General features: G+C 39.1%; 1 protein-coding gene across 2 annotated transcripts in view; it reads left to right on the forward strand.

Moving 5' to 3' along the window:
• Positions 1-1,237: 1,237 nt before the first annotated feature.
• tom1l2 (target of myb1 like 2 membrane trafficking protein) overlaps positions 1,238-11,910 on the forward strand; it is a 16,869-nt gene continuing 6,196 nt past the window's right edge. For both annotated transcript variants that reach the window (XM_037690741.1, XM_037690742.1), the window contains exons 1-9: positions 1,238-1,323; positions 1,724-1,808; positions 2,498-2,576; positions 2,699-2,848; positions 5,368-5,502; positions 5,600-5,746; positions 8,565-8,681; positions 8,828-8,961; positions 9,151-9,202. In XM_037690741.1, the coding sequence (XP_037546669.1) occupies positions 1,272-1,323; positions 1,724-1,808; positions 2,498-2,576; positions 2,699-2,848; positions 5,368-5,502; positions 5,600-5,746; positions 8,565-8,681; positions 8,828-8,961; positions 9,151-9,202 (951 nt within the window). In that variant the 5' untranslated portion in view covers positions 1,238-1,271. The remainder of the gene's footprint in view (positions 1,324-1,723; positions 1,809-2,497; positions 2,577-2,698; positions 2,849-5,367; positions 5,503-5,599; positions 5,747-8,564; positions 8,682-8,827; positions 8,962-9,150; positions 9,203-11,910) is intronic.

Genomic DNA, 11,910 nt, shown 5'->3' on the forward strand with positions numbered 1-11,910 from the left:
CCAAAAAAAGAAAATAGTACAATTTCTTAGTTGCAAAATCCGATGTCTTTACTGTACCATTGTGAATAAAATAAAATATCAGTGTGTAAAAATTTACTTTCATTTCACGCAACATATTTTTTCAGAATTGTATTTGGGCTGCACAATGGCTCAGCATAGCGATTGGCACTGATGTGTTACAGCAGCAGAAAAGAATGGTAAATGGACTGTACTTATAGCACCTTTCTATCTTATTGAGATACTCAAAGCGTTTTACAACTCAATCTGTGTCCTCATTTACCCATTCATACAGCACTCTATAGCTTTACGAAGAATAATCAGGGCTTCACATTCATACACCGATGGGACACACATCGGAGGCAATGAGGGGTTCAGTGTCTTGCCCAAGGACACTTCAGCATGTGACTGGTGATGGAATAGAATCCCCAACTCTTGCCAATCTCTGGTTTCCCTGGGGTCTTTCTATATAGCATTTGCATGTCTTCTTCATGTTTGCCCAAACATGCATGTTAGGCTGCCTTCAGGCCCAGGCCTGCCTTGCAAAATAGATCTGTCATCTCAGTGAGATTTGCCTGGTTAAATAATGATAATAAATAATTAAATTGCACTGTATGTAAAATATTATGTACAATTTTTTGCCCTTTCTACAGCTATTTGCATGTTTTCATCCTGATAAAGGCAGATGAATAAATATTTATAGTGTAAGTGATTAAAACAAATGTCTCTCTTGTTAATTCATTTATTAACATCATATTTATTATGTGGATAAATATCATTAAAATTAAATGGCTTACAATGATAAATGCACAATTTGTGGCTCAGTAATCTATTATTTGGCATCCTGAGAGCTTTTTAATTTGAACATATTTGAATTATTTTTTTCTTCCACTTTAGCTTGTCAACAAGTTAGATAAGGATTACTAGTAACAACAACCTTACAAAATAACAATAAAAACCCACATAGAACAATGTAAAATAATTAATGCGTATATTGAGCACAATCAACAAATTAGGCAAAAAAAAAATGTCAGCCACAACTTCCGGGTACTAGTGACGCTACACGAATCACGTGACACTTTGAGCTTTTACTCTCCAATTGGAAAACAGGAGATTATTTACAGCCTTCGTGACAGACGCTAACATTGTCCAATCAGAATAAAGAATAGGTTTATTTTAGCCAATCGTTTTACGCTGTAGGCGGGCCTTAATAGAAGTGCCTGCATGCATCGTTACCATCGTGCCATGGACTGACTTGTTTATTGTCGGGCAAGATGGAGTTCCTTTTGGGAAATCCTTTCACTACCCCTGTGGGGCATTGCATTGGTAAGGAACTGATTGATTCGGAAATAGAAACACTGTCGTGTTGATGTTAATACTTTGGAGTCGTATCCATTTAGTGTCAAAGTCATTTATTTACGTGATAGCTACTGTTAGCCAACAAGCTAACTTGCAGTTGCAGAAACAATAATTTCGCCACTGACTGTGCAAATATTGACCTTATCAAATTAAATATATTTCTCTCTATATCTATCTACATATATATTATTTTATTTTAAAAATATTCTCATTTGTCAAGTCGAAGGTTAAAGTTAAAGGGTTAAGCTGCATTTTTTGTAAATGAATAAATGTTAGCGACGTGAGCTAACAGCTAGCTACCACTAATGACTGTAACACGTTATATTTAATAAGACCGTTTCCTGAATTGTCTGTATGTCTGTTCTAGAGAGAGCCACTGATGGCTCCTTGCAAAGTGAAGACTGGACTCTCAACATGGAAATATGTGATATCATCAATGAAACAGAGGATGGGTGAGTGAGCACCCAGCTGTACCTGTTGACTGTAAATCTGCACTACAAGCTGTCAATGATGTTTTGAACATCTTACCTGAGGTCAGGATATTCAGATAAGACGCATGCATTTTCCACCTTCTTTCATATGTGTCACTGTAAGAAATGAAATCTAGGTCTGGGTGTGTGAGAGGTGGATCCTTGCAAGGCCTCACTGCTTATCTCATTGCATCATAACCTTGTGGTGAAGCTGGTGTGAAGTCCAGTTCATGTTTGATCAGCAGGTTGTAAACTGGCTAAGGCAGGCCAAGCCCAGCACACAACACTTCAAATCAGTACTATAATAAAAGAAGTTTGACTTGTTTCTTGCGTTTAAGAAATGCAGGGGATGCAACACACCCTACTGCTGCAGTCTGAGTTTGTTCAGTTAAAAACAGTTGAGGAAAGTTAAATATTCTTGTGCCTTATGAATGAACAATCACAATACAGATACTAAAATTGTGAAAGTCGTGGATTGTTTAATATTTACTTACTGTATTCTGATTGTGTATCTGGATGACTTTTGGTGCCACTAAGAACGTAGCTTATACGTATTTCTGATAGCTGCTGTTCTTTTGAAAGTCATATCTTTTAAGTGGTTTTTGAAAGAAAAAAAAAAAACAATTGTGTGAAGTTGAGCTATCTTTTAGGTTTTTATTTCTTGTGTTCAGACCTAAAGATGCCATTAGAGCGGTCAAGAAGAGACTCAGTGGTAACAAGAACTACAGAGAAGTGATGCTGACTTTAACGGTGAGTTCAGCTGAAAAATACAGCTTTAGTTGTTTACGTTGTAACAAAACGGAAATCTCGTGCTTGAATGAACACGTTTTTCTGTCATGTACTAAAAGTTGTTTAATCTTTCCATCTGTCAGGTTCTTGAGACGTGTGTTAAGAACTGCGGTCATCGTTTTCACGCTTTAGTAACTAGCAGGGACTTTGTCGATGGCGTTCTTGTTAAAATAATCTCTCCTAAAAACAACCCCCCCACCATTGTTCAAGATAAAGTACTCTCCTTGATCCAGGTAAGATATCAACACAATTGATTGCACATTGTCCCAGGTTACTGTGCATGCACAACCAGTGGGCATCATATAGTACTTTCATTAGTCTTATGTTTTTAATCCTATAATAGTACACATCAATTTGAAGTATTAGCATATTAGCATGTGTTGCTGTGTGGCTGCAGCCTGTGACTCCCAGGCAGACCCTCAGGTAAAACACAGATGTCTCTGAGGCTTCAGCCAGCAGCAGCTCTGGTTACCTGTCTTGGCTCAGGTAACGCTGAAGCCTTCACAATGGTGGTTCTTATTTCCACCACAGTATGAGCCAGGCTTCCCTGCCTTCTGGAGGGACTTGTACATGCACGGGGGAAAAGAGAATGTAATTGTTTTTTGTTTATCTGGTATTTAGACAATTTGTTATTTTTATTAGGAAAAGTCTGTAGGACATCAAAGTTCATGCTCAATAATCCAGGTAAAATAATCCAACAAAGTTAAGTCGGGTCCTCTGGATGGTTTCTTTTTGTTGAAACATCTCGTTTTCCATCCAAAAGACTTCATCAGTCCACTGTAGGACAGTTTACAGAGTTGTACTTTCTTCAATCAACAGCATGAGTGACTTTGACGTTTTAGCTCGATCCATAAAATGCAGCTGGGCAACTGACTGGATGTGTTGTGCAACTCCTGTATCACCTGTCTCCTTTCTCAGACGTTCACATGTGCGTTATGGTGTGGATTATAAAGCCTTTAGATTAGTGTAGAAGAAGATTTATGTTGTAAACATAAATTCCATGTGCAAATTGGATCTTAGCTCAAATTAATTTGTAGCTTAAAGCTACTGATAAGACATTTTTCAGTCAAAGACATCCTTCATCCAAAGTCTTCGTGAAGTTGATTTTATCTGCTTTCTTTTGTTTGTTTTGTATTTGAAATATTGAAACAACTAGTCAGGCTCAAAGTCAAATACTTCCACCATTAGCTTCAACTAAAAATCTTAGGATTGAATTTCAGAGGATTTTTCAAAGTGTTTTTTCATCTCGAGTGTCGTCATCTTCTTCTTTCAGCTTTTCCCTCTTCAGGGGTCTCTACAGCGAGTCATTCTCCTCCACCTCACTCTGTCCTCACTCCAACTACCTCCATGTCCTCTCTAACTGCATCCATATATCTCCTCTTTGTCTTTTTTTCTAACATCCTTCTACCAGTATACCCACAGTCCCTCCTCTGGACATGTCCAAACCATCTCAGTCTGGCCTCCCTAACTTTATCTCCCAGTTGTTCAACTTGTGCTGCACCTCTGATCTCATTCCTGATCTTATCATCCTCGTCACTCCTAAGGAGAACCTCAACATCTTCATTTCTGCCACTTCCAGTTCTGTCTCCTGTTTTTTTTGTCAATGTCTCTGTCTCCAGACCATACACTTGTCTCACAACTGTCTTGTGAACTTTTCCTTTGACCTTTCCTGACACCATGTTGTTGCAAATCACTTCTGAAACTTTTCTCCATCCTCTCCATCCTGCCTGGACGCTCTTTTTCACCTCTTTACCACACTCTCCATTTTCTTGGAAAGTTGACACCAAGTGCACGAGGTCTTGCACCTTTGGGACCTCTGCTCCTTGCAGCCTCTCTGTTGAGTGCATTACAAAAATAATGAATTGTTAAGACACACTTTCCATAAATGTAGGTATTTGTTTGCCAAATAATATCATCAAATAAAATAATGCTTTAAGAAGGAAAAAAAAAGTTAAAATTCTGGTTTTCTCATTTAAAATAAACTTGTTCTGTATTCATTATGGTTAATTATAAACTTGATATCCAGTTCTTTATTAGTACTACATTCAAAGTTAAATGTTATCGGTAAGCTGAATTTTGCTTCAAATTGGTTGTTAGGAGATCAGTTTTAAAGGGATGAACGTATTAGGTACTGTATTATATTGAGTTAAATTCAGTCAAACTGGCTGCTCTTCACAACTTTTTATATCCTTTGTGCTTTATTGTCCTTTCAGTCTTTTCTGCTTGCTGATTAGTTGGTTGGTTCCTGCTTTTCATCGTACTGTTTACAGACCTGCCCCACTTCCATTAGAGCGTCTGTCGCTGTCCAGTTTTTCAAGCCTTTGTTGGGCGTCACAAAGTGCTGTCTACAAACTGATTACCACCCTTTGTTTTCCTTCTCTGCACTACATTTATCTTATAATTGTGTGGTTATTTATTTTTGGTCTGATTAAAATAAAAAAAAAATAAAAAAAAACATTTCTTTTGGACAATCCTCCTCGAAACACAAAGTCGGAGCAGTATCTGTTGACATTTGCTCACAGCGACGAATTTCGTAAAAATAAAAAAAAAGCTGCAAAATGAGGCTAAACTGGTTTTGTAGTTTGCTGACAATTGCAGACAGTCAAAACTGTTCAGTGCACAGACGCCCTGCTGTCAGGGCGTTTGGTTTGTTAGTGTTTTAGGGTATTCGTTTTATCAGTTGTTTTCTACGTGTTTCTAAATCTGCCTTTCTTTTTATCGTTTTACCCATTTCTTCATCTGCTTTCTGCAGGCGTGGGCTGATGCGTTCAGGAGCAGTCCTGACCTCACAGGTGTGGTTCAGGTTTATGAGGAGCTAAAGAGGAAAGGCATCGAGTTCCCCATGTCCGACCTGGAGACCCTATCACCCATACACACACCTCAGCGGGTAGGAGAGGTCATACCAAACAGTTTGAAATCATGCTGAAGTTTCCATGTAAAACAAGCCACAGTCTGGTGTTTAATGCATTCTTGTGTGTTTGTAGGCAGCGACTGCTCCATCCGGTGACTCAACTCTACATAAGTTCAGCAGCACCACTAAACCCACAGCACACACTGTCCCACCAGCCTACACAACCCCTCAGGTCCCTAACATTCATGCCTCTGGATCGATCAATCCCAGCCCCGAACAGGTACGAGAATAAACGCTCACCGATCATTTGGTTCAGATTATTGGTTCAGATTATCATTTACTTCCATACTGTCGAGGTATTTGCTCCTGCTGTTGGTTTGGTTTTTTTGGGGAGGTCATGTAGGAGTGATTAGTGGTTTATTGTTTACGCCAGCCAAGGGTGTAAAGATACACTTGTGCCTTGATGTTATGTCTGAAAAAGATTTGTGTTTGGGCTGCTGGTGAGTTCTTATTGCGGCGATGGATAACATCTCCAACTCAACGATCTTCTGGTCTGTGGACCTGTTAATGCAGCTTTTAAGAGAAAGTAACATTTCTGTTGTCTTTTGGCTGTTCAAGTACACAACAACAGCAGTTGTTTTCCTTGGACACAAAACCGTTTAAATCTACCATCAGGGCTTGATGTGAATCCTACATGTGCACTACAGACGGCTGCAGTCAGTGGTTTTCTTTGTTTGTGTGTGTAGATGACAGAGGTGGATAGCAGAGTGTGGTGATGAGCGGAGACAGTGAAGTAAAGTTAGGTAAAGACCAGGGGTGCGCCGCTTGCAGTTTTCTGGCCCATCACCGATCTCTAAAAAGTCTGACCTACCGATTCCAGTTTTGGCTGATACTGATTTAGTTTTATAAGCGACACTGTCGGGTGTTAGAAGGTCACAATGCACCTTCAATTTTCCAATCTTATTGAAAAACATACCCTTGAACAATGCGCTAGAAACAATACAACCTTGTTTTAACTGGCCATGAGGTAGTGCTCTGAAATATAAATGAAGTTTAGACAATTGTTGTTAAAACTACAAAAAAATCGATAAAATTGGTTTCTCGTGTACCATATTGTCCGCCGTACCCGTCACACCACCCTATAGGTTGCATCAGTCCATAGGTCTAAAAAAGTAGAAAAATCCATAAATACATTGCTTCGCTGTATATGTCACATCTATTATGCGTCACCGCTGACAGCCCGGAAATGTGCGCCAGTGTTGTGCCAAAAATCGATTGGCTGCCAAATGGCGGCAGCGTGCACTGGAGGACTTTAACAAGAATTTAACAAGATTAACACTTAGAAACAATTTTTTTTGCTCAAAATTGTATTAAAGGTGTGTCTCGGTTTACCTTTTGTTTAATAAATGCACTTTGACGGTCAAATCAGCTGTGTTTCAAAACACGATTCGTGGACGAAAACAAAGTATAAAGTAAAGTATAATAAATAAAGTCCAGTTGTTTTTGTCTTGAACTTTTTTGAATTTGTCTTTATAGCCACGTTTATCTATTACATTATACAACGGCATGCCTTACTGCTACTACTACTATTCTACCATCTAGTGGCTGAAAATGGTAGTGTTCAATATTTTCAGTCACAGTGAATGAAAACGGTCACATCTCAGCCAAAAATTGGTTTATAAATATGGGGAAAAAAAATCCATAAACACGTCGCTTCGGCCTGTAAGTTGCAGGGCATGTAAATTATACAACAAAACGTGACTTATAGGCCGAAAAATACAGTAAGTATCAACCGATCGCCGATCTCCCAAAATTAAGGAATTCAGAGCTGATTTATCGGTGCACCCCTTGTAAAGATACAAGTGCATTGTCAGTTCTTTTGGAAGCAATTTTGTGACTGAAACTTAAAAAAAAAAAATTTATTTAAATAATCAAACAATTTTCCTTTTCCATCTTCATTAACTTTGTTTTTTATGTTAATAGGTTAAAATATAATTTTTTTATGTCTCAATAAACATTGTTTTATCAGATACAAATTATGTTTTGTTGTTGTTTTTGTGTAGTTAGTACAAGTGTTAGTCATTGTTTTCTTTCATTTTAGCCATTTAAATTTTCTTGTTAGCCTAAACTTCTAAGATCTTTGTTGTTTTCCTAACTACTTCTCACACATGATCAGCTGCAACACAAGTTAAATGTAGTGTGCTGCAAAGATTTACAGTAGAATTATATGACTGGGTATTAAGAGTTGCATTTGGACCCAAAAACCCGGCCCCAGCCCGTAGCTGTCATTTCCGAACCCCACCCGACCCGACGTATTAACAGTAATTACAGGTCTGAACCTGGAAAGAACCCAACATTTTTGATTAAGCTTTGACTGCTTATATAGTAACGGTCAGCGGACACGTGCGGCTGAGTAAAGCAGATCAGAGCTGAGGGGGTGTTTGTCCTTTCATGACCGTCAAAGAGCATTCAATCTTTGCTTCTGCCTGCAATCTGCATTATTCAGACACAGACCCTGCTCTGACATGTCTGCAGGATATTTTGTCAACTCACCTGTTTGTGTCGTCGGCCGTGCACGTCCGCTGAGTGCAGCGGCTGAATGAACGTCCATTTGGGCTGATGGATCACTGGCAGTAGTCCATCTGAAGCTTAACTGAACTTTTTACCTCTTTCAAGTCCCGTCAGTGCACAGTTAAATATGTGTGACTGGTGAAGGTATACCATACCATTTTATTTATAAAGCACTTTAAACAGTGACAGGGCCAACCAAAGTGCTGTACAAATTTATTTTTGGTATTTCTTCATGTATGGCAAGCCATGTTGTCATAAAATTGGATCGTCCGCCGACACAATCAAAAGCCAGACACTGACCCGGCCCACACATTAAACACATTATTATGGCCCGGCCCTAATTCGAGTCAGGCAGGACCGGGCTCTGGGTTTGGGTTAGAAATGACAGCTGTACTGGATATTATTGTTGCTCTTAATTTTAAAACTTTTTTAAACATCCCTGGTTGTCTGTGCTCATTCTAAGCAGTCCTGCACTTGATCCCACGCTTTCAGATTAGATACCTGTTGACTTTCTTTATGTTCTCCAGATTTGCCGGCTACGCAGCGAGTTGGATGTTGTTCGTGGTAACACTAAGGTGATGTCAGAGATGTTGACTGAGATGGTGCCAGGACAGGAGGACTCTTCAGACTACGACTTACTGCAGGTGAATATGAAACGCCCTGTGTGTTTGTAAATTCACACTTTGACTCTACGATTATACACTAAATTCTGGTGTTTTTCCTCCATGTCTTAAACCTCCAGACACAGTGTTATTAACACGTCCATGTTGCATGCCTTTGTTTTGCTCAGGAGCTGAACCGGACTTGCAGAGCCATGCAGCAGCGGATAGTGGAGCTCATATCCTGTGTTTCTAACGAGGCAGTGACCGAGGAGCTGCTGCACGTAAACGATGACCTCAACAACATTTTCCTTCGCTACGAAAGGTTAGAAACCACCAAACGGCTCATTGTTTCAACACATGCGCTGTAGATGTGAAACTTTGTGAATGTACCAGACATTTACATGTGAAACGTTTTGTTTTGTTCATAGAGGAAAGAACGCAAGTCTTTGCACTTTATAAAGATGAAAGGGTTTTTGTTCATTTCCTTTATGTCTCGTCTTTGTTGCTTCAGGTATGAAAGGTTTAGATCTGGGAGGTCCTCGGCTCAGACTGTCAACAATGGGGTAAGTCAGAATTTTATGTGGTCAAATACTCTGTGTTAACTTTAATCCAAGAACAAAAAACAACTTTATCGCTTCTCTTAGTCCTCTCCATCTTTGCATTTTAGTTTTTCTGTTTGTCTGGCATCTTTGGCCGAGTGGTGCATGTTCATCACCTGCCAGGCTTTTAAATGTCCTCTAAGTTTTCATACTGTGTGTTTATTCCTTATCTGTATTAATTAGTTAAACATGCATAACTCTGGTGATCCTGCACAGACATTAAATGCAACACGCATTATTTGTTTTTATCTTTTTGACTTCATTGTGACAAACAATGCAGTGAAAGAGACCTGTTGCATTTCAAAAGCGCTGATGCCATGATTGTGTTTTGCTGAATCGATCACACCTCTTGTTGTTTGAGCATCATGTATCATCCACTACATTGTGTCTTTGCACTGGCATGTTACTGGTATTCACTGTCTCTTCCCTTCTACTCTTTTTTTTTTTTTTTTTTCCCTGTCCTTCTGTTTCTGTGGCTAGCTGCGACAGGCAAGTATACGAAATATTCTCATCCTCCCTCAATGAGCAGCGTCACCCCACGCTGACTATTAAAACATGGCTTAATGATATGGGCTCATTCTCCCACCAATATGTAATACCCCATATGGCATGTTTTGACTGTATTTGTGAGCAGTATATGGTAACTTGAAGTAGACTGCAGCAGTATAAGTTTATGAAAATGTTCCTTTTCTAACAGTTATGTTTGCAGTAGCCCAGAGGTCTTGTCCTTCCTCCCTGCTTATTCTGCTCATTCTTAAGGGGATTGTTGTGTGTTAATGGTACCGTGGTGATAATGCTGGATCTGTCATAACTTAAAAACATCAACAATTTATCAGTCTTTTATAAGAAAGTCACATTAGAACTGAGATTTTGAATTAATTAGTCTTTTCAAGCCCCCCTTAAGAAACACGTTTTCACATTTTTTTTTTCTGTTAAACCTGGATCTCACTGGGTTGTGACCGTCTGCAACAGTTGTGAACATTTCTTATGTTTATTTGTCATATGCAGGTTAACACAAGGTCAGCAATGCAATGAGATGATCAGGATGAGAGAAGCTGATGCAACTCGCTAAAAACAGAAAAAAAGAAATACTAAAGCGTGCAATAAGGGTACAAAGTAAAGTACCAAAAAGTGAAAAAGAAATGTAATATTTGTCCAATGTCCAAAATAAATACTGTATAGTAAACAACAACATGGTAGAATGTAACGGTGTAAGGAGGATGAATAAGTATTTCGTAAGCTTAAATGCACATGATGTATATTGCACATAACCAACATAAACTACACAGGTTGTGTGACAGGTTATTGCACAGAGTCACATTGAGATTAACTGAATTATGATTGTAAATAACATTCATGATATATGGCATATATGACATGATATGACATATACATGATACAGCCACATAGTGCAGCAGCAGTAAACATATTACCATAGGTGTCACAGATGTGACTTAGTACAATGTTGTTGTCAGTTCAGTGTTATTATCAAGAGTTCAGTAATCTGACAGCTTGTGGATAATAACTGTCCTTTAGTCTTTTCGTATGTGATGTCAGACTCCTGTATCGTCTGCCTGAGGGTAGTAGATGGAAGAGTCCTTGTGCTGGGTGGGTGTGGTCCTTAATGATGCTGCGTGCTGTATGCAGACATCAGCGGTGGTAGATGTCCTGGATGGTGTGGAGACTGCTACAGTGATGTCCTCTGCTGTTTGCACCACCCTCTGTAGAGCTTTCTAACTGGTGCAGTTCCTGTACCACACTGTTGTTTGTGATGGAGTTTCCAAAATGTCTAGAAACATTCGCACAGGTTCTCAATTTTCTTGTGAGTTGCGGAGGCACCTCAGTCTTGTTGCCTGAATTTTAAATATCTTCAAGAAATTTGCTAAATTTTCTCCAAATAGTTGCAGTTGTCTCAGCTGTCTTAAACCCCTTTCAGTATAGTTTCTGTAACACGAGTGCTAGAACTGTGTTATTTTTTGTGAACTGCATTTTACTTTGACCTTTTGAGCACCAACTAGTTTGTGATGCCTTCACATGTCGACTAATGAATATCCTGCATCTTGTTTTCTCCCAACTCCTACAATTGATTCATAAATACATACAGGTCCTTCTCAAAAAATTAGCATATTGTGATAAAGGTCATTATTTTCCATAATGTAATGATAAAAATGAAACTTTCATATATTTCAGATTCATTGCACACCAACTGAAATATTTCAGGTCTTTAATTGTTTTAATACTGATGATTATGGCATACAGCTCATGAAAACCCAAAATGTCTGTCCCAAAAAATTAGCATATTTCATCCCACCAATGAAAGACAAGTGGTTTTAATACAAAAAACGCCAACCTTCAAATAATCATGATCAGTTATGCTCTCAATACTTGGTCGAGAATCCTTTTGCATGAATGACTGCTTCAATGCGGCGTGGCATGGAGACAATCAGCCTGTGGCACTGCTGAGGTGTTATGGAGGCCCAGGATGCTTCGATAGCGGCCTTAAGCTCATCCAGAGTGTTGGGTCTTGCGTTTATCAACTTTCTCTTCACAATATCCCACAGGTTCTCTATGGGGTTCAGGTCAGGAGAGTTGGCAGGTCAATTGAGCACAGTAATACCATGGTCAGTAAACCATTTACCAGTGGTTTTGGCACTGTGAGCAGGTGCCAGGTC

The sequence above is a fragment of the Nematolebias whitei genome, chromosome 17 (assembly GCF_014905685.2).
Source record: "Nematolebias whitei isolate Nwh7 chromosome 17, NemWhi1, whole genome shotgun sequence".
Taxonomy (NCBI): Eukaryota; Metazoa; Chordata; class Actinopteri; order Cyprinodontiformes; family Rivulidae; genus Nematolebias; species Nematolebias whitei.